Source organism: Helianthus annuus, chromosome 1 (genome assembly GCF_002127325.2).
Source record: "Helianthus annuus cultivar XRQ/B chromosome 1, HanXRQr2.0-SUNRISE, whole genome shotgun sequence".
Taxonomy (NCBI): domain Eukaryota; kingdom Viridiplantae; phylum Streptophyta; class Magnoliopsida; order Asterales; family Asteraceae; genus Helianthus; species Helianthus annuus.
In genome coordinates this window covers 24879905-24903590 of record NC_035433.2, presented here as the reverse complement: position 1 = coordinate 24903590, position 23686 = coordinate 24879905, and the positions used below count along the sequence as shown (strand labels likewise).

General features: G+C 39.0%; 1 protein-coding gene and 1 long non-coding RNA gene across 2 annotated transcripts; both read left to right on the top strand.

The window, feature by feature from the left end:
• Positions 1–11185: 11185 nt before the first annotated feature.
• Positions 11186–12544, top strand: LOC110935626. Its single transcript, XR_002589267.1, has 3 exons — positions 11186–11321; positions 11789–11842; positions 12408–12544. It is a non-coding gene; the product is annotated as an uncharacterized LOC110935626 (long non-coding RNA).
• A 1186-nt stretch (positions 12545–13730) lies between these two features.
• Positions 13731–14597, top strand: LOC110869691 (zinc finger CCHC domain-containing protein 9-like). The gene has a single exon (XM_022118950.2). It carries the CDS (start codon positions 13731–13733, stop codon positions 14595–14597), a length of 867 nt encoding a protein of 288 aa, XP_021974642.2.
• The last annotated feature ends 9089 nt before the right edge of the window (positions 14598–23686 follow it).

The following is a 23686-nucleotide window of genomic DNA, read 5'->3' as shown; positions in this document are numbered from 1 at the left end:
TGTATTATTATACGCTTTTAATTATTATGTTATGGGCATTTCTTTGCAAATAGCAAATATAGATATTAAAGGTAATTATCAAATTTCAAAATTGCTTTTAGTCGTAATGTAATCGTCAAGTATATTGAACTATGGGCTTCGAATCTGCTTTGATGAATTGTATTTTAATTTCAACCCCTATGTATACACACATCTTAATTATTATTATTATTATTATTATTATTATTATTATTATTATTATTATTATTATTATTATTATTATTATTATTATTATTATTATTATTATTATTATTATTCTTTTTATAGAGTGATATACGTTTCGAATTAGTTGAGGTTAATTATCCTTAATACTATTAAGAGTAAAGTAATGAAATTTACAATTACAATTAACAACATATAAATTTACTATTATAATCAATTAATATCAATTGACCATTGTAATTGGTATTTTTGTTTGATCGCTTGTGTATTCCATATTGAAGAGAAAAAATAATATTAGTTCGCATTTTCTCAAACAACTTAAGTAGTTGAAATATTTTTGTTGAATAAAATAAATATTACTTCGCCTTTTCTCTCACATATAGTGTGAGGAATAAGAATATTGTACATTCTACAACCAACGGAATATATTTGTGTTTAATGGTTCACGTGCATTGTGGTGCCATGGACCATGGTGGAAATGGTGGTTGCAATGGGGGAGGAAATGTTGTTGGTTATGGGCAAGTAACTAGTCATGTCTTCGGAGAAATAGGTAGCGGTGATGGTGGTGGTTTGAGCAAAATATCTTGTGGTGTTGAAGCAATTGGTGATCATGGTGGTACTAGCCGCAATGTCACGATGAGATTGGAACCACAATGTCCAATGGCTAATAAAACGAGAGAGATGATAGAAGACAACCATGGTGTAGCCCCGTTCGTGATCATACTATACTCAATGGTTGACGATAAAGGGACAAATTCCATCATTTCTTGGGGCTCGCCTCACACCACCTTCATCATATCCGATGATGAACAACTTTTTATCTCACAGACTCTCCCTTGTTACATTAGAATTAGTCATCTTGATAGCTAGCTTCATTTCTCAACTGAATAAGTATGTGAGTGTTGTTATTTCTTAATTTTATTATGCATTTTTTAGATATTTTTATTGATAACTTGGTTGTAAAATAACCCATATTTAAATTGTTGTGTTCTGCTGCTAATTTGCTTTTGGTCTCGTATTACTTTATCGAATGTAGCTTTGAGTTCAATGGTAGGGACGCAAGGCTTGTTGTTGACATTAGATCCTCGGTTCTTCCTTTTGGTAGGTTTTAAGCAGTGTAGTTTCCCTTCTTGAAAATGTTCATGCTCGAACTCCAATCGATTCCATTCTTTCTTCTTGAATACCAAAGGCATGATCAACAAGCTTGTATTGACCTTTTCTGAGACCTTTGGGTTACAAATACAAATTTTAAGGAATTGCGTTTGACTTTTTGGTTGATTGACATCAAAAGTCTAAAAAAGCTTAAGGTACGGAATTTTTGCTTTTTTTTTTTTTCAACTTTATTGTCTATTTCGAAAGATTATGAATTCTATGAATCAAACGGTGATAATGTCTTGTGTATCTAACAATTTTTTCTTCTTTTTTTTCAACAAGGGTTTCAAAGAGGTTAGCCATGAAAGAGATGAATACGCAAATCCATGGTTTCGACAAGGGAGGTATGATTTTTAAGCGAACATTAAGAGAAGAAGCAAACATCTAAAACTAATGGGAATTAAAAATGTTCAACAACCGGAACTAGAAATGTTCAACAATCGGTTGAAAACAGTACAACAAGACTAAGAGAATAAGATCATTTGGTTATCAAACTTTAAAGAAAAAATAAAACCAAGAGAATAAGATCATTTGGTTATCAAACTTCGAAGATCAAATAAAATGTTCAGTACACGGGCTCAAGGATACAATCGTCAACATGGCTAACGTGGTTGAAAATATGATACTAAAAAGTAGTGAAAAGCTTGAAAACGTTAAGAAATTAAAACTTCAACTCGAAAAATATGGTATAGGTAACTCACCATTCAATTGGTTGTTATTTTAGGCATTCATGTGGAATGTCATCTCGACTTGCTATTCTTAAGTCAATTCAGACTACCTTTCCTTCTAACAAGGGAAAGTGATTTAAAAATGAAACATAATGTATCACCAAAAGGGTGGAAAACCACACTAAAGTGTATTTATTAAAACCTGAAGAGAAAAATGCAATTTGCGTCCCTGTGGTATGTCCCAAACATCAAACTGAGCCACTAAATTCATTTTTTTGTTTTTTGAGACCCTGAGCTTATGAATTCATAACACTTTGAGTCCCTGCCGTCAGTTTGACTGTTTGAGGCAGGGGTAAGACCGTCTTTTGGCATATATTAATAACACTTTGCGTCCCTATGGTATGAGTGAAATATCAACCTGAGCCCCTAAATTCATTTTTTGCTTTTTTCTTAAGAAATCTAATAATTCAATTTAACTCTTTTATTTTTAAATAAATGCAATCTAATAATTAACTCTTTTTAAATAAATGCAATCTAATAATTAAATGTATACTATATATAACAAATTCTTAAAGCCTAAATTGTATATTAAATGTAAACTTTTAATACATATAATACAGAGATAAAACGTCATACCAACTTCGTAGACTTGACGGAACTTACAGACTCGATAACAAAAGACTGTAACATACAATACAGAGACAAAACGTCATACCACCACAAGCAATTGTGGATCTTTACTGACGGGTGCACTTCGGAATGTAGCAAATATGAATGAATATAACCCCAGTGTAGGTAATTACATATCTGCCACTGGGGTTATATTCATTCATATGAATGAATATAACCCAATGAATGAATATAACCCAAGTGGCAGATATGTAATTAGCGAGCTCTGGAATTTCAAGGAAAATCGAAGAGCTCCCCTGGGGTTATATTCATTCATATCAATCACTTCCTTATGTGCACCGCACCATCTTCTAGGAGGTTGTCAAGTGTTCTCGCCTTCGTAGTTGGTGTTTTGCGTATCTTTACATCCGCAGCCATTCTGTACAACAAAACACATTCAAATGAGGAACACATTCTAATCAAACCAAAAATCAATATGAGGAACACATCAATCCGAAACTGATCCGATCAGTTCTTAATATGAGGAACCCAAATCATCGAATCAAACCAAAAATCAATATGATGAACACACAAGAATCAAAACCAAAACACATTGAAAACCTCTGTTTTGATGCATTTTGAACAGTATACTCAGTTGATACCCTAAACCTTAAACCCAGAAGAATCAAAACCAAAACATATTGAAAACCTCTGTTTTGATGCATTTTGAACAATATACTCAGTTGATACCCTAAACCCACAAGAATCAAAACCAAAACACATTCAAAACCTCTGTTTTGATGCATTTTGAACAATATACTTAGTTGGTACCCTGAACCATAAACCCACAAGAATCAAAACCAAAACACATTCTAAACCTCTGTTTTGATACCTTAAACCCTAAACCCACAAGAATCAAAACCAAAACAAATTCAAAACCTCTGTTTTGATACCCTAAACCCTAAACCCACAAGAATCAAACCGTACAATGAATTTAGTACTGTATTCATTCCGTATATGAGTTATCTAACCCGTATGAAGATAACCCTCTGTTTTGATATAAGAGACAAAAACCCACAAGAATCAAACAAAATCAATACAAACAATTTCTTCACACAAAACATAGTGTCGATTTTACCTTGGATTGTTATCGATGAAGATGAAGATGATGGAACTGATGATGGAAGATGAAGGTGTGAGGAAGATGATGGATTGTTATCAATGAAGATGAAGATGATGGAACTGGTGATGGAAGATGAAGGTGTTGGGAGTTGGGAGATGATGGATTGTTATCGATGAAGATGAAGGTGTTGGGAGTTGGGAGATCTTGTTGAGAAGTGTGAGGAAGATGATGGAACTGCTCTGCCACTGCTAATTAAGTGTAGATGTTAAGGGTTAAGGGCAAAAAGGACTTTTCACACTTGTCAAATGGTCAAACTGACGGAACACTGACGGTAGGGACTCAAACTGTTATAAATTCATAAGCTCAGGGGCTCAAAAAACCAAAAAATGAATTTAGGGGCTCAGGTTGATGTTTGGGACATACCACAGGGACACAAATTGCATTTTTCTCAAACCTGAAAAATCATTTTATTTTACAATTTGATTGTCATTATAATAATAAACTTTTTTCAATAAAGATTGATACATTCGTTATCTTTAAAAGTCACGGAAAATAAAATAGCTGAGAAATTTATATTAGTAGGTTGATCTAAGTTGGCCCATTTTAACTATTACTTACAATGTTTGTTTGATCCTCATCCTACTATGTGTAAACGCGATACCCCTAATAAGCTGAAATTATAGAGCATCTGTGTTCCATTCCAACATAGTACTTTCTTTTTCTGAATGGCAAATGTTACGTGACTAAATAAGATTGGTTTGTTGGCGATTGTTACAGGTAATGAGAAAGTTATAGGTAATAAGAAAGGACAAAAGCCGGAAGTTAATGAACTCGAGGCAGCATCAAATGAGGCCACTAGAAGCACCATCTTATTTGGAAGAACTAGAAATCGATCCTGATGTACTGGAAAAGATCATTATTGAAGACCCATGGTTTGATTGATACTTTTGTTCATATACTATGGGTTAGTTAATGAGTCACTTCATGGATCTTAAGAAGATTGTTATGGCTTTTTTTTCTAGGAATATAATTATGTATCTTGTATAGGATTATATAATAATATAACTAATAAGGTGTGTTTGGATTTGAGATTTCATTCTATTAAGTGCTATATTTATAAACCAAAACGCGATAGTTAGAAATAGCCTATATAATGTTTTGTCTGTCTCACTTCCTACATGTTTTTAAAATCGTATTTATTTCGATTGTCTTGGTGCGAGCGATGGTTATGTAGAAAATGATGACTCGGATTGTGATGAAGTTATTGAAATTAATGATGAGACGTCTGCTTTTATGAGGAGTGGAAACATAACTACAGGGGCAAGCACTCCTGCGGAGATGGTTTCCAATGTCTAGCATAGCTTGTTGGAATATAATGTGACAACTGTCAAAATTCCAGGTATCCGTACAACTATTAAACCATGATTAGTGCTTACTGACTGTGCTGAATTACCATTAATGACTTGAATTGCTTTCTGATTATTGCCATATACATACATGTGCATCACATATTGCTTAATGTCATATCATTATTTCATGAGAACTTTATTGACTCAAATGATGCACGAAACACAGTTAGCATAGTTATCAGACAATTCAGAAAAATGCTGACGGAGTCCAGTACATAGACAGACATTGTATTGAGACACAAAATGAGCCAGAAACCAAGTATTACACAAGTATAGTGTGTAGGAAAGTAAGGATCACAAAACTGCCTTCCTAGTGATAGTTTAAGTGCCGGAAAGTGCCTAAAACTTACACAAACTGCAGCAATCAGCAAAAATCAGCAATTTTCAACATTTAAACATGCTAATATCATGCAGAAATATGGTTAAATGGTCCTAAATGCTTTCCTAAGTGTCGAGAATTAAAACTGTCACAAAAGTTAGCATAAAGCTCACTAAACTGCATAGTATAGCACCTTAACGAACTGGTAACCAACCGAATAACCGGACACTACCCGAAAAACCAAATTTTCACTAGAAGCATTGTTTAACATTACCAAGCTAGTTATGGTCCCCGAACATCATAATACACTATATATCATACAAATAACTAAACACCTAAGTAGATACTTGAATTCTAACCATGAAATCTAACTATCTAGTTAACCCCTAATCTAGAACCCCCCCCCCCCCCCCCCCCCCCGACCTAGTAATCGGCCAACAAGGGCCCCACCTTGAGATTTTATTTTGTTATAATAATGGATCATGTTTCTTATTATAAAACACATTAACCACTAGATTTTGAAGTGTTGGAAAGATTATAAGTTAACCCACTAGTATCATACCTTCATTCTCATCACACAACACCAACACTTTTCTTCTTCTTCTTCTTCCTCATCTTCACCTCTCGGCTGAACACCCCCACACCACCATCATCTTCATCTTTCATTTTCCATACAATCCATAAACATCCAAAAGTGCTAGAAGACATATAAGAAAGCTTGGAGCCTTTTGAAGCTAAAGGACCTTTCTCTTGTGCTTTTATCCACTTCATTTCTTCTATTGATCATCCCTAGCCTTGAGCTAGTAGTAAGAACGTCATACTCTTCATTTTACATGTTGTTTAAGTGGTTAAAGAGTGATACATGTTGTTAAACATGATGAACACTAAGAATCAAGAACATGAAACATGAACATAAGCTTAAAAATCTTAAGAAATCATGTTGTGTAGTGTTGTTGTGCTACTTGATGATTGATTGATTATGTTAATGATGTAGATCATCATATGATCTTGCTAGATAATGATTAAAAACATAATCTAGCAGGATGAGAGGATGAAAGGGTTAAAGATCCATAGATCATCCTCATGAAAGTCATGAACTTGAAAGAATAAGTTGATTTCTTGTTAAAGTGATGATCAAAGTAAGGTGTAAGTGTTGTAGGGTTGAGATCCTGTACAAACAGTGCTAATTATAAGAACCGTAAGAACAGATCTGAACCATTGTTAATTTAAATCAAGGGTTGATATTGATTATAAATAAAACTCTTATAATTGAAAATTACTACTAACAAATTAGGGGTAATTTTGTAAAATTGCTAGTCATTTGACCATTTTCTATTAAATACAAATTCCACCAAGGTTTTTTAAACTAAAATAACTTTTATATACTTCATTATTTTTTTTAAAAATATATACCATAAAATCAAGTATTTTTTTATCTTTAATATGAGTACCATATTGCTATACCTTTTTGTATTTATAAAAGTGTTTTTTAAAAAAAGTTAACAAAAGGTGTTTTATATTTGTGCTAATAAGGTGCTGATTATGTGTTAGTTACAAAATAATACAAACAAACACCAAAAGTAGATATAATCAGCACATCTGGTGTGCTGATAATGGAGAACGATTGAAGATGTTGTGCTAATGTCGTTTATGTTGATAATGGAGAACGATTCGAGGACGATGTGCTGATAATGAAGAACGATTAATGATGTTGTGCTAATTATATAGTGTTGTGCTGATTATATTTTTTGTAATTATTTTTAATTAGTTATAAATAAATATGGTCAAAAAGTCTAAATTACCCCTAAACTAATTTTTTATTGATGGACACTTGTCAATTATGTATTGGTTCTTATGGTTCTTACAAACTTAAGTGTTTGTATTTGATCCCATTCCAAGTGTTGTAAATCTAAGATTTCAAGAATGATTTTTCAAGAAACCAAGTTAAAAATACAAAGTTTACTTAATCTTGGTTCTTAAAGAAATAAACCATATTTTTGGTGGTTAATAAAGTGTAGGATCATGTATTTAACAAGAAAAATCCAAGAAGAAACATTTTTAGAAAATGTAATTACAAGTTGTAAAGAACTAATTTCTTTAAAAATGATGTTTTTAAAGAAACAACCACACTTTAAATGGTAACATGACTTACTTAATACACTAGTAAGTTACTACAATTCTTTATAAATTTTCAAGTTCATGAGATAGTAGTTTATGCTTGATTTTGGCAAATTGGTAAGTGTAGATTGACTTGTTATTGATTGTGTTGATTTACAAAAGAAAATGATATGCCATGAAGGTATGGAAACCTCTATTTTTAGAAAAATATTTTTAAACAAATATTTACAAGTATATTTTTAACCATGAATTTTCATGTAAAGTTTGCCATAAATTTTGTCAAAAATTATAAATATTGGAGGTTGGTTTTTATAAATAAAAGTAACTAAATATGTATTTAGGAAATATATATTTAGAAGTCACCATGTGTGTGATTATTTGTATATTATGTATATTAGTTATGTTATTTTAGTACTTGAAATAATATAACTCATAAAAAATACCAAAAATTACAATCCAAAATTCCAAGGGAATGAACATATAAATTATACCCAAAATATTGGACGAACCGAACAAAGGAATATAACTCACAAAATATTCCGAAAAATTATTTACAAGTATATTTTGGTAATTGGTATTTTGGACACCAAGAGAATGAAAATGTGATTTTCATAATTACTACAAAAATATATCATATTTTTTACAAGGAGAAAATATATTATTTTTGGCAAGTAAAAGTATATATATATTTTCTTGGAATTATTAGAAGATGTATTATTTTTGGAAGAAAAAAATGTATTTTCTCAAACAAACATGAAATAGATTATTTTTTGGAGAAAATGTATTTTCTTAAATAAACTTGAAATGTATTATTTTTGGAAGAAATGGATTTATATATATTTTCTAAGTTAGACTTGGAAATATGTTATTGTTGAGACTTGTATGAAATTTATAAATATTTTTGCCAAGGGAAAAATTATGAATATTTTTTCTAAGTAATATTTCTCAAAATATATATTTTGGAAATATATATTGATGTATTATTATTAAAGATATTATTCCGGAAAAGTTAATACAAAAATTAAAGTATAAGAATACTTAACAATTACAAGAAAATACGTATTGTCGTACGTATAAATACACACCGGAATACGCCACCGAAACTTGGCAAAAATATACAAGTACAAGAATACGAATACAAATACACCCATCCTTGGGAATGATATACATGTATAAATACATAAAGGTAACAAGTTAAAATATATTATTTTAACTAATATTCCAAAATTTAATAAATATAATTTAAGTTAAAATATTTATTATTTTAATAAATAATTATATAACTTGGAATGATATTGAAGACACAATGAAACGTAACTCAAAGAAACTAATTAATACTAAGTCAAGGCACGACTCACTCATCTAATAGATCGTAGTATGTTGTAGGTAGTCGTGTACTCCAGAGGAAACTTTGAGTTACAGTTGGATACGAAGAACGCAAAACCGTGAGTTCATGTCCCCCCCTTTTCTTTTAACTGTTTTCAATGTTATAACTTCAGGGGTGAAGTACATGTTACAAACTGTTTACATACAATTACATTTGGTATGGTTAGCTAAGGAAAGGTACTGCTAGATCTTGTGAGTGGTGGGTACAACGCTTAAGACCATTAATCCTCATAGTAGGACCGAGGGACATGAGTGATAGATCTATTTGGGTGTAGCGAGCCCACACCCATGTGGACCGGGGTTTGGACCATGAGGTGACTATGTCTTCAAACTGAAGCCCGGTGCAAAATCTGCTAGGTTTGAGCCTTCCTGCATCACGTCACACATATTAATGGCCTTGCAAACCATTAATGATTTGTTTTCTATTTTCCTTGTTTGCTTTCATACTAGGGTTTTACAAATACATACATACTTACAATGATTACAAAGGTTTATTCGTGCACACTTACAAAACACATGAACTCGCTCAACTTTTGTTGATATTTTCAAACTACATGTATTTCAAGGAATTAAATATGGATCTGGTGGGCGTTTGGATGTTTCAAGTAATGTTTGGAATAAAAGAGGTCATCCGGAGTCTAGGGGTTTGGGGTTGTGTGTCTTATCCTGGATAAGATACATAGTCCGAAACCCAGTTTTAGTAGAATCTTTTGTCGAGTCCTTGTGGAACTCTTAAACAATTTGCATGGTATGTATTTTGGATTTGAAGTTGTGTTTGGTCTTCAAAACAATGTTGTTGTTATGTTTTAAAACATTCGTAATGGATGAACATCTTGTGTTTTATCATATAGTTGTTTGTTATGGTTGAATACAATGATATTAAGCAAGTCACACTTAATCACGCTTCCGCAAAAGTCAAGGTGTGACAATTTGGTATCATAGCTTCGATTATAGCGAACTAGGATTCCTTCTCGAGTCTAGACTACAATCATTAGGGCTCTGACGAAAATATTTTTACAACATGTTTTCATTGTATACACGAAACGCCCTATGGCTGTAGTCTCATATGACGAGATTGCCTCAGAGCCGGAGATCTTTACATCAGATACTGAGAGCGACCCATATATGCTATCAGACGACGACGATGACTTTCAGCCGTTTGTGTTGCCTGACTTTGGAGATGACTTACCGCTTGCTGATGGTATTCCAGACGAGGATCCTTTTGTTGTTCCCATTCCAGTCCATGATCATCTTATCATCGGGCATCCCGATGGTGAGCATATTGTGGCACCGATCCTTGCTCCTGTTCCTCTAGTGGTCATCCCTCCTAAGGATTGGCCTTTTGGTGATCTGTTTGATGATGCTGTTGATCTGTTTGTTGATGGTCCTCCTGATGACGCTCATGGTGATGGAGAGCTAGACGAGGACGTTGTTGCTATTCCACTTCTTGAGATCCCCGTTATTGAGTTTTCCTCTGATTCTAGTTTGCACTCTATCTCAGATTCCTTTGAGTCTGTGACATCTTCAGCTTTGCAGGCAGTTGGATTACGATGCTATGCCACTGATTCTGATGTTGATACGGCCATGTCAGTTGCACCATCTCCTCCACACGATCCCTAGCATGACCCTTAGCTAGATTTTGTTCCTGTTGATCAGCCTGTTGTTGTACCTGCTGATCCTGAGCCCTTACCTGATCATGACCCTATCCCTTTTGGCTTACCTGACATTGCACCCCTTATACCTGACCCAGTTCCTGCACCCGTTGATCCTCCTGTTATTGAGCCACTTATTCCCCCACCTGCACCCCCGCTGATGTTGCTCCTTTTCATCATGTGGAGTCTGATGTCCATCGTGTTGATTTACCTATCGTTTTGTTGCAGGACATACCCGTACCCCGTCCAGGGGAAGGTACTTCAGGCCAGTAGCCTAGTCATGACCCTTACGTTTCAGCAACTTTTTCTCAGGCCCCTCAATCTGCACCTTTTGCTCCTCTTACTTCCTCACCACTCGATGAGCCATTCCGTTGGTTCTCTGTAACACCCCAAAAATATTTATTATACATAAGTTAAATGTAATAATTAAAAGGTGATGCTTAAATTAAATTATGATGAAAATAGAGGGACTAAAGCTTTAACTATCTAAAAATGAGAATGATAAAATGACAATTAACAAAAACCCACACACAGTACGTGTGTGGGAGTCCTGTTCGATCAACAAGGGGCCAAAGGGGGGAAAAACCCTAGCTCAATCCAATTCACAAGATTAACTAAAGAAATTCAAAGAAATTGAAAGCATAATCAGGAAATCTCAAGCTCCTATCTTGTTTATTGAAAGGGGTAAGTTCAATTTCATGATTTAATAAATTGTAGGAAGTGGGTTTTGATCTAATCTTGAATGCATGACATGAAATTTATGAAATATAGTTAAGATTATGATGTAAGATTAGAATGATACCTGATTACTAGCAAATTTCGTTGGTTAAATAGTCAAGACCCAATTTATGAGAAGTTGTTAGGGATAGAATGATCAAGTATTTATATGTGTGTGAATTGTTGATGAATAACCTTGCCCATGATGTATAAACATTAGATAAATTGATATGGAACTAAGCTTGATTGATTATTGTAGGATGATTGTGGAAAACTAGTTTAAAAACATGTTTTAGCAAGATAGGTAAAAGTCCCAAAAATGCGAAACCCGCCATGTGTTCGATGAAATGCTTGAAAGAACCATTATGTGTAATTTGGAAGTTAATGGAACAAAGTTTGGGATACTAAATGAACGAATGATTATGTTGATATAGGCGTGAAGGAAGAGGGCTCGAGTGCTAAGAAATCGGAAGGGGCACAGGATCGAGGTATGATTCGTTGCATACAAATCCTTGTTACACTTTCTCTTTTATATATAATTTGATGTAGAACTATCTTTGTATGACAAATGTGACAAGTAGCAAGTAAGCGACAAATCCTTTGTGGATTTGGTTATGTTAACGAAAGTTGTGTTCAGCACCATATGTTGACCGATTGAAATGAAATCGGGTCAAGTAAAGATGAACGCTAACCGTTTTAACGGGTAGTTTTGAATGCGATATTGAATGTGAAAGCTAAACTTCGTTAAGCGGTTAGAACGAAGAGTAATGTATATGCTTAACTCTCGACGAGAGTGTTTTATGCTAAACCCAATTAAACGGGTCAAATATGTATGCTTAACTCTCAACGAGAGTGTTTATGCTAACCCAATTAAATGGGTCGAATGTGTATGCTTAACTCTCAATGAGGGTGTTTATGCTTAACCCAACTATTTGGGTAGTCGAATGCGTAAAAGTAAGAATGATAATTGGTATGGATAAAGCTAAGACGAAAGGATTATGATTTAACTAGGGTGATCACTAATTTTTTTTTAAATTTTGATTGTTAATGTAGGTAAGACTCCGCTATAGGCGACTTGGAGATACGGAGCGAGCACATGTTCAAGCCTTATTATATCAAGCGCTTCCGCAAGTTCATATGCACGCTTTTGGGTCTATGTCTTGTTACTTTGTCAAACCTTGTTAAAAGTTTAGATTCGAAAACTTGTCGTTTTTGTTGGGGATATTTTAATGTCAAAAGGGTCGTATGTGAATGTTATTTAATATGTCAAAAACAGGGGTCACGTCCGTATTACGAACGGGTCATGCCCAATTTTTGTAAAAATTTTTATTATGTGTCAAATAGATACTTTGTTGTCCGAAAAATCATTCTTTTGTGAGTAATCTAACATTAAAGAAAAGCGGACGTTACAAGTTAGTATCAGAGCCAAGGTTTGAGGGATTCGAGCTTTTAACGCGATGCTTGAACTCAAACCGATGACTCGTTCGAAAGTGTGCTCGCTCCAAGATCGCCAAGGAGGTAATAATGTACGTTTTCGATAAATGCTAGTATATGTAATGAGTTTGAGATGTAAAGTTGAGTTAAATATGTGAAGTAATAATTATGAGAAGCGAAACAATAAATTCCGGGGACCGTACAGCTGGAAACGGACCCGAAAAAGAGTTAGAATGCTAAAAAAAAAACGAAGCTGCAGCGGATTAAAGAATGGTTGGCCGTCGCCGACGGCCTAACACCCCGTCGCCGACGCCCCTATGTTGGTAGACGGCTTAAGTTCCTGTCTACGGACAAATGAAGGCGACGCGCATATCTAAGGCCCGTCGCCGACGGGGCATGAAGCCGTCGGCGACGGCTAGCGGAATTCAGTCCGTTGATTAATTTTTTTATTTCACGTTTTGTGTTGCCGGGTTATCTAAAAACTTATTTTATGACCACGTAGAGTCCATAAAAGGCTTAATAAGTGTATGTAGTCACGATTAGTGATTACAACCAGAATGAACTCGTGATAATCAAAAGTGATGAACCGAAGGACATGAGATGAACTAAGTAAATGTTGATTAAGGAATAAGGATATGCTGAAAGTCTGTGATTTGTATTAAACGAAATTATAACATTGTGTAGATGGCTGATGCAAGAAATATTAACGATGATAATGATGATAACAATGATGCGGCTAGACAAGAAGCATTCGAGAACAAAGTTACGGAAGTAGCGGAAGGGGTTATGCAAGCCAATCTCCCATGATTGGCTCAAGAAGTAGAAAGCCGAGTTCTGGGGGTTGTGGATGCTATGATTACCAGTAGGTTCGAAGAATTGAAAGAATTAATCGAAGGATCCAAGGGTAGAGGTAAGGAACGAAGGTGCACTTATAAGGATTTTATGGCATGCCATCCGACGACGTATGACGGTAAAATAGATCCCGTTGAATGTCAAAGATGGGTCTCGAATATAGAGGCGGTGTTTATACGAAGTCGGTGCGATAAGGAGGATCAAGTGATGTTCGCTGCCGGTTTACTAACCCATCAGGCGAAAGATTGGTGGGATGCTCACAGCAAGGAAGTAGGCGAAGATAGACTGCAAGTTATGACTTGGCAAGAGTTCAAGGGGCCCTTCATGAAATATCATTGCCCTCAGTCGGCTATCGACAAGATTCAGGAGGATTTCTTACGCCTCCGACAGAAAAACGAATCAGTAAATGAAATAGCAAACACTTTTATGGACAAGATGAAATTCTGTGGGGACTTGGTAACAACCGAAAGAATGAAGATAAATCGTTTCTATGGCGTGCTAAAAGCAGAAATTAGAGAGTTCATCACCCCCTCGAAATGTGAAACCCTCGAGGAGCTCATTAACTTAGCACGGGATAGAGAGATCGAGATTAAAAGGCAAGAAGAGCGAGGTGAAAAGAGACCGAGTGAAAAAGGTGCAAGTTTTAGTCCATCTAAAAAGGGGAAGTATCAGGATCAAGGAAGAAAGGGTAAGTCGAAAGGTGGGATTACGCCATGCAAGACGTGTGGAAAGCTCCATACCGGAGAGTGTTTGTTAGGCAAAAAGGGGTGCTTTAAATGTGGCAAGGAGGGGCATTCGTCTTATCAGTGCCCGAACAACCCGAAGACTTGTTTCAACTGTTTCGAAAAGGGGCATATCAAGTCGGAATGCCCAAAGCTTCCACAAGAGTCAAAGAAAGAAGATAAGAAGCAAGAGGGTTCTAGGGCGAAAAGGGAGAATGTTTCAAATCACATCTGAAGAAGCCAAGTCCCAGCCAAATGTGGTCTCAGGTATCTTTCTAATAAATTCTGTACCGGTTTATGTTTTGTTTCACACCGGAGCCACTATGTCGTTTATCTCTAGTGAAATCGTTCAACATCCTTCCTTTAAGATTGAACGAATGTCGATGCCCTTAGAAGTAGAAATAGCAGATAGTAAAAATTATTTGCTGCACGAAATATGTAAGAATTGTAAATTAACCATCGACGATGAGGAATTTGCCATTGATCTCATACCTATGATCTTGGGGGAATTTAAAGTAATAGTGGGTATGGATTGGATATCTCAAAACCACGCGGAGATAAATTGTGAAACCAAAACTATACTTCTCCAAACTCCAAGTGGAAGACGGTTAAATGTACAAGGCGAAAGAAAGATAGAAGCGAAGTTATGTACCCTCGTTCAAGCTACCAAGTATGTGCTTAATGGGAGTAGAGCATATTTAGCTTACGTGATAAATACTCAACAAGGCTCCCTGAAGCTCGAAGATGTTGAAATTGCGAACGAATTTCCGGATGTATTCCCGGAGGAATTGCCGGGACTCCCTCCCGAGCAAGAAGTACAATTTAATATCGAATTGAATCCGGGTGCGAAACCGGTTGCGAAGGCTCCCTATAGATTAGCTCCCACGGAGATGCGAGAGTTAATGACACAATTACAAGACCTCCTAGACAAGGGCTTTATACGCCCAAGTGTGTCGCCTTGGGGAGCAGCTGTCTTATTTGTTAAGAAGAAAGACGGGTCGATGCGCATGTGCATCGACTATAGGGAGTTAAATAAGCTGACCGTAAAGAACCGCTACCCTTTACCCAGAATTGACGACCTTTTTGATCAGTTACAAGGGGCGAGTTGGTTCTCCAAGATAGATCTGCGATCGGGGTACCATCAAGTTAGGGTACGAGACGAAGACATTCCAAAGACCGCATTTAGAACCCGTTATGGACATTATGAGTTTTTAGTTATGTCTTTCGGGTTAACTAATGCGCCGGCGGCATTTATGGACCTTATGAACCGTGTATGCCGACCCATGTTGGATAAGTCTGTGATCGTATTCATAGATGATATTCTGGTTTATTCACGAAGCAAAGACGAACATGCAGTGCACTTGCGTGAAGTATTTGAAGTCCTCCGTAATGAGAAACTCTACGCAAAATTCTCAAAATGCGCCTTCTGGCTCAGGGAAGTGCAATTTCTGGGGCACGTGATAAATTCGGAGGGTGTCTTAGTTGATCCGTCAAAGATTGATGCTGTGATGAAATGGGTCTCTCCGAAGAACCCGACAGAGATAAGAAGCTTTCTGGGTCTTGCGGGATACTACAGAAGGTTCATACAGGATTTTTCCAAGATAGCCTTACCCTTAACAAAATTGACAAGAAAGAAAGAGAAATTTGTGTGGGGAAAAGAACAGGAGGAGGCTTTTCGAATGTTAAGAGAGAGACTATCACGTCCCCCGGTCTTGACATTACCAGATGGAACTGAAGACCTGGTGGTCTATTCAGACGCTTCACGCCAGGGATTAGGTTGCGTTCTATTGCAAAGAGGAAGAGTTATCGCTTATGCTTCACGACAATTGAAGCCACATGAAGCGAACTACCCAACCCACGACTTAGAATTGGCAGCGGTAGTGTTCGCATTAAAGATTTGGAGGCATTATCTATATGGGGCAAAATGCACCATTTACTCGGACCACAAAAGCCTTAAATATTTCTTTGAACAGAAAGACCTAAATATGAGGCAGCGGAGGTGGTTGGAACTTATCAAAGATTATGATTGTGATATCCTCTATCACCCGGGGAAGGCAAACGTGGTAGCCGATGCGTTAAGCCGTAAAGAGTATCCATCTCCCATAAGAGTGAAATCCATGAAGATGATAGTTATGCCACGATTACTCGAGGCGATACGCGAATCCCAAATAAAGTCGCTCGGAGCGGAAGATGTCACACCCCCAAAATCCACACGCGGAGTACCACCGCTTGGAGGCGTGACGCGACCAGGATCAAGCCATCAATCATATTGAACATAGCATAATATAAATAAGATAGTTCGTAAAACCCAATTCAATACAATTGATGTTCCAAACCAAACATAGTATCAATAGCGGAAGCATAAGTATGTAAACCCAAAGTAAATCATAAGCTCAATTATTAGAAACGTTAAACATAGCGTCATGATCCATTGCCCACAACGACCCGCTCCTCCTTGTGCAAGCTCCGTATTGTACCTAAGGTCCTGCAAGGCATGCAGCAGATAATCAACAACTAGTTGAGCGAGTTCACAGTTAACAGTTCAGTAGTAGTATAGTGTGAGTAACGTTTTGTTCGTTTGTTAAGTCATGTATCGTTTTAGTTTCCATCGCGGCCTCCCAGGCAGGTATGCGAAGATATTAGGGGATGTTCCTCCCGAGTATTCTAGACTAGGTTTGTTTGTATCGCGGCCTACCAGGCAGGTGTGCGAAGATTAGCAGATTACAGTTCGCGGCCTTCCAAAGGCAGGTGTGCGAAGTCAGTCATAATATCGCGGCCAACCCTTGGCAGGTGTGCGAAGATCGTTCAATAAGTGTTACTAGTATAGCAGTAGGTTCTATCATCTATGTATGTACAGTAAATCATTATATCCCCATTCCCACCCTGGGAACCCCATGCCTTGGCTTGTGTGAACTCACCTTGGGTTTGCTCGGTATGCTAAGTATGTTCTCAAAGTAAATCAATCACGTCCTAGAGTATGCACGTACACAATCAGTTTGAATTCATACAGTTCACGTATAAGCATAATAAATGATCACCAAGTAGTACACATCACTAGTCAACATCACATAAGTCATGCATAGTGTTTAACATCAGTTAGTTAACTCAGTTAACACTTAACAGAATTAAATCAGTTTACTGTGCAGGTTATCCAAGTTGGCGAAACAGAGGTTGGCGAAACACAGGTTGACGAAACACAATGTGTTTCGTCAACTACCCTTTGACGAATCTAATTTCTATTTTGTTAAGGACCCTTGGCGAAACACAACTTCTAATTCGCCAAACATCCTGTTTCGTTGACAAGTCTGTTACTTCATTAGTCGGTTACGTCAATCACGCTAATCAGTTACAGTTTTTGCAGGAAAACCCTAATCATTCTAGGACAGCCGTCACAGTCATGCAATCATCATCAGTCACCGAATCAACAAACCCTTGTACAAGAAACGTAACTCAGAAATCATAATCAATAACGTTTAACAACACCAAACCGACACGAGCATCGATAATTCTAGTTCTACCAAATCACGTAATCACATCAACTCGATCAGTTTATCATAAGTCCCCAACCCACATCGTGTTTCGCGTAAATCTATGCAACTGATCATTCATGTACATACGAAATCAAGATCACTGTATTCAATCATTCACAACCGTTTATGATCCTAAACATGCCTACACAAGACTCGGTCAAACAAGCAAATCATGGTATCAAACATAGCACGAATATGAATCGAAAATCATGAACACATAACAACTAACCGAGTAAGTGGAGAGATGAGTTAATCGCTAGCGGGTTTCGGGAACACACACACAATTGTCGTCTGCGCACAGGAGCTCTAGGGTTTCTGTTTTGCTAAAGTGTGGCGAAAGTGGTCCTTCCGTCTAACATATACGTGTTTTAATGGTACTAGGCCCTTAATGGGCTTGACGAATCATATGGGCCGGCGAATCAGACCTATTTCGCCGAAACTGAAGTTGACGAAACACACTTCTGTTTCGTCAGTGGGTTATTTGGCGAATCAACTTCTGTTTCGTCGAGTGATTCAGTTTCTAAACAACATATGCAACTTAAATTTCTAACACATAACAAGCAAACACAATTCGTTTTATTATAACACAACGTGTCCAGTTACAAGTAAACCAAGTCAAACAGTCAAAGTCAATAGTCAAAGTCAACATGCATTTAAAGTCGAAAGGTCAAGTTGTCACATTATCCTAACTTAAAAGAAATTTCGTCCCGAAATTTGGTACGTACTTACTGAGGAAGCTAGATAGGTTGCGTCGTTCACTGGTTTTCCTGGGGTGTCACATCCTCCCCCCGTTGATCTGGAATTTCGTCCCGAAATTCCGCAGTAGTAGCTTCAGCCTCAGCAGTGGTTGCATTGGTTTCAAATAACTGGGGATACTTTTCTGTCATCTTGTCTTCGCATTCCCAGGTGTACTCTGGGCCACGACGGGAGTTCCAACAAACTCGAACAAGAGGAATTCTCTTGCTTTTGAGGACCTTAACATCCCGGTCCGTGATTTCAACTGGCTCCTCGACGAACTGCAACCGCTCATCGATAGTGAGTTCCTTGAAAGGAACTATGAGGGTCTCATCTGACAGGCACTTCTTCAGATTCGACACGTGAAACACATTGTGAACTGCACCGAGTTCAGCTGGTAAGTTTAGCTTGTAGGCCACTTTGCCTATTTTCTCAATGATTTCGAACGGTCCGACGTACCACGGATTTAGTTTGCCCCGTTTGCCAAAACGTACCACACCCTTCCAGGGTGAGACTTTAAGTAAAACCCGGTCCCCGACCTGAAATTCCAGTGGCTTTCTACGCTTGTCCGCGTAGGCTTTTTGACGGTCGCGTGCTGCCGCCATGCGTTGTCGTATCTGTGCAATCTTTTCTGTGGCGTCCACCACAATTTCTGGACCCGTGATCTGACTATCCCCCACCTCTGCCCAACAGAGAGGTGACCGGCATTTACGCCCGTACAATGCCTCGAATGGTGCGGCTTGTATGCTGGTGTGATAACTGTTATTGTATGAGAACTCCACCAAAGGGAGATGTTTTTCCCAGCCGTTGCCGAAATCAATAACACATGCCCGAAGCATGTCTTCAAGAGTTTGGATCGTTCGCTCAGACTGCCCATCCGTCTGAGGATGATACGCTGTGCTCATGTCTAACCGTGAGCCGAAAAATTTGTGCATCGCTTGCCATAGCTCTGACGTGAATCGTGCATCCCGATCCGAAATGATGGAGGTGGGCACCCCGTGCCTCGAAACAACTTCTTTAAGGTAGATGTCTGCGAGAGTGGAGAACTTATCCGTTTCCTTTATTGCCAGGAAGTGTGCAGACTTGGTGAGTCGATCCACGATCACCCATATAGTGTCATTCCCCCGCTGGGATCTAGGTAAGCCCGTAACGAAATCCATGGAAATTTCTTCCCATTTCCATTGCGGTATCTTAGGTTGTTGAAGTAGGCCCGCTGGTTTCTGATATTCCACATTGACCCTTGCACATGTCAAACACTTGCCGACGTAAGTAGCGATGTGGGCCTTCATACTAGGCCACCAGTATGTAGTTCTGATGTCGTGGTACATTTTATCCGACCCTGGATGTACCGAGTAGCGAGACTTGTGAGCTTCGTCCATTACCAGCTCGCGTAAGCCGCCAAAAAGTGGGACCCAAATATGCCCCGTTACATAGTAGGCACTGTCTTCCTTTTGTTCCATCCGTTGCCTTGAGCCGCGTAAGGCTTCAGCCTTGACGTTTTCTGGTTTTAAAGCTTCTATCTGAGCAGTTCGTATCTGTGCAGGAAGACTAGACTGAATAGTGAGCTGCAAGGCTCGTACGCGCCTAGGTAGAGTGTCTTTCCGACTGAGAGCGTCAGCTACAACATTGGCTTTGCCTGGATGGTACTTAATGGCGCATTCGTAATCGTTCAGAAGTTCAACCCATCTTCGTTGACGCATGTTCAAATCCTTTTGCTTAAGGATATGCTCGAGACTCCTGTGATCGGTGTAAATCGTGCACCTGGTACCGTACAGGTAGTGTCGCCATATCTTAAGCGCGAAAACAACAGCTCCCAACTCTAAATCGTGCGTCGTGTAGTTCCGTTCGTGAACCTTGAGTTGACGTGAAGCGTAAGTAATAACCTTATCCCGTTGCATCAATACACACCCAAGACCCTGTATCGATGCGTCACAATAAACCACGAAGTCATCTGTGCCCTCCGGCAGTGAGAGAATAGGTGCGCTGCAAAGCCTATCCTTTAGGTACTGAAAGGCGGTTTCCTGGGAATCTCCCCAACGGTAGGTGATACCCTTCTGTGTCAGTAGTGTGAGTGGTTGCGCGATCTTGGAGAAGTCTTTGATAAACTGTCTGTAGTAACCCGCCAAGCCCAAGAATTGGCGTATTTCCGTTGGTGTACGCGGTGCAGGCCAGTTCCTGATCGAATCTACCTTGGGTGGATCGACATGAATCCCATCCCTGTTTACCACATGGCCTAAGAAGTGGACTTCACGAAGCCAGAAGTCGCATTTGGAAAACTTGGCGTACAATTGCTCCTTTCTAAGAAGTTCCAGAATCAACCGTAGGTGCCGCTCGTGCTCCTCCTGACTCTTGGAGTAAATCAGAATGTCGTCGATGAAGACAATCACAAACTTGTCTAAGTATGGCTTGCACACCCTGTTCATCAGGTCCATAAATACGGCAGGCGCGTTTGTTAACCCAAATGGCATGACAAGAGACTCGTAGTGACCATAACGAGTTCTGAATGCGGTTTTGGAGACGTCCTCATCCCGGACTCTCAGCTGATGATACCCTGACCTCAAGTCTATCTTGGAGTAGTAACTTGACCCCTGCAACTGGTCGAATAAGTCATCTATACGCGGAAGAGGATAACGGTTCTTCACCGTCACCTTGTTCAGTTCACGGTAGTCGATGCACATCCGGAAAGTGCCATCCTTCTTTTTCACAAAAAGTACTGGAGCTCCCCAAGGCGATGAGCTTGGAGGAATAAAGCCCTTTTTCAAGAGCTCTTGTAACTGCTTTGACAACTCTTCCAGTTCGGTTGGGGCTAAACGATACGGTGCGCGGGTTATTGGTGCTGCTCCAGGAGCTAACTCAATCTGGAATTCGACTTGGCGGTGAGGCGGTAAACCGGGTAAATCTTCAGGAAACACCTGAGGAAAGTCGCGTACAACTGGAATATCCTCCAGCTTCTTTTCCTTTGCTGATGCGTCAGTAACGAGTGCCAGAATTGCAGTGTGCCCCTTTCGTAAACATTTCTGCGCCTTTAAGAAAGAGATGATGCCAACCACAGCACCACTCTTGTCGCCTTGAACTTCGAGAGGTTCCTGACTAGAGCGAGGAATACGAATGACCTTTTCCTTGCACAAAATCTCTGCGTGATGCTGGGATAACCAATCCATACCGATAATGACGTCGAAACTACCCAAAACTATGGGTATAAGATCAATCGAGAAGGTCTGACCAGCTAGAACGATGCTACAACCTTTGATTACATGTGCGGCTTCTACACTTTTACCGTTTGCTAACTCTACGACATGTTTGGTGTTTAGGGGTGTTGGTGTACGTTTTAACAATTTACTCATTTTCAAAGACATATAGCTTGTATCAGCACCCGAATCAAATAAGACAGTAACATAAATATCGTCGAGAAGAAACTTACCCATAACCACATTGGGATCATTCACTGCGTCACCCCGACCTAGCACAAAAGCACGACCCCGAGCTTCGTTGCCATTGTTGTTGTTGTTGTTGTTTCCCCCGTTGTTGTTGTTCCCGTTGCCCTGGTTATTGTTGTTGTTGCGATTCTAGTTCTGGTTCAATTGAGGGCAATCTCGTTTGTAGTGACCTTCAGCCCCACACTGGAAACATCCCCGGTTTCCACGCTGTGGCTGCTGCTGCTGGTTCTGTGGAGTTGGCGATGGGAGTTGCTGGTTCTGGTTTGCTGGCCGTGAGCTTCTACAATCCTTAGCCTCATGACCCGGCTTGAGGCATCTTTGACATCGTTCCCTGCGACATCTTCCACTGTGGTGTTTGTTGCACCTGTTACACCACGGGTGAGTTCCCCTATAACCACTCTGCCCCTGGCTACCCGATGATTGCTGATTCGGACTCTGGTAGTCGTTGGTGCGACGCTGCTGTGTTTGGGACTGAACAGAAACTGATCCCCTGCTGGAATCCCCATCCCACTTTCTTTTGTTCTCGCTGGGTGTGGCAGAAGTAGTAGCTGGAGTAGTAGTGGCAGTAGTGGTAGCACTGATGCGTTTTGGCAGCTTATTCTGATCCACTGCTTGATCGGTGAGTCGGTGAGCAAGACGCTGAATGTCTTGGATGTTGTTGAGGTTAGCCGACGTCACGTGGCTCTGAATCTCCGGCGCAAGCCCCTTGAGATACAACTCAATGCGTTTAACTGGAGGGTCCACCATCGTTGGACATAAGATGGCCAGTTCATTTGACCGTTTCGTGTAAGCCTCAATCTCTGACCCCGTCATCTTCAAGTGGTATAGCTCATTCTCCAGCTTGTGAATGTCATCTCGCGTGCAGTACTCACGGTTAATCAATTCCTTGAAATCCTCCCAAGGTGTGGCGTTAGCAGCCGCCAACCCTAGGATCTGTACTTGCGCGTTCCACCAGGTGAGCGCAATCCCTTCCAACGTGCCAGTGGCATACTTGACCCTGCATGCCTCAGGGCATTCGCACATTTCAAACACTGACTCTAGCTTCTCAAACCAATGGAGGAGTCCCACTGCCCCCTCGGTGCCACTGAATGAGCTTGGACGACAGTCCATGAAGTTCTTGAAAGTGCAGACAGGCTGCTGTGCGTGCTGACCTATTGTGTACGAATAGGAAAAAGTTAAATACGGGAGTTAATGTAGGATCTAAAGATCCTAGTGTGTGTTTATACTGCAGGGTATACTACCTGCTTGAGCAGCTGCAAGTGCCGCAGCAACTTGAGCTTGAACGAGAGCCTCTAGCTGGGCTTGAGTCATGTTAATTCGTCCAGACATGATCTTCATAGCAAATGCAACATGAGTTAGAGAGGTTCGCGAATAGAGCGATGATAGAAGAGTGTAAGCACATAGGTATTCTCATGTAACGACGTATAGTAAGCAATGTAATCTAGCATACTACGAGCAAAGTTCTATGCAGTTCTAGCAAGCAGGTAATAAACATGAACCTTATTACCTAGGATGTTGAGTCTTGCACGTGGAGCGAAGCGTCGTTGTGGATCGTTGAGAGCACTGTTCTGGTTATAGCCTGGTTTTAATAAAACGTTTTCCCATATTAAAACCAAGTTCTC

Coding starts and splice junctions, on each gene's coding strand:
- LOC110869691 (XM_022118950.2), top strand. CDS start 13,731: ATGGCATGCCATCCGACGACGTATGACGGTAAAATAGATCCCGTTGAA.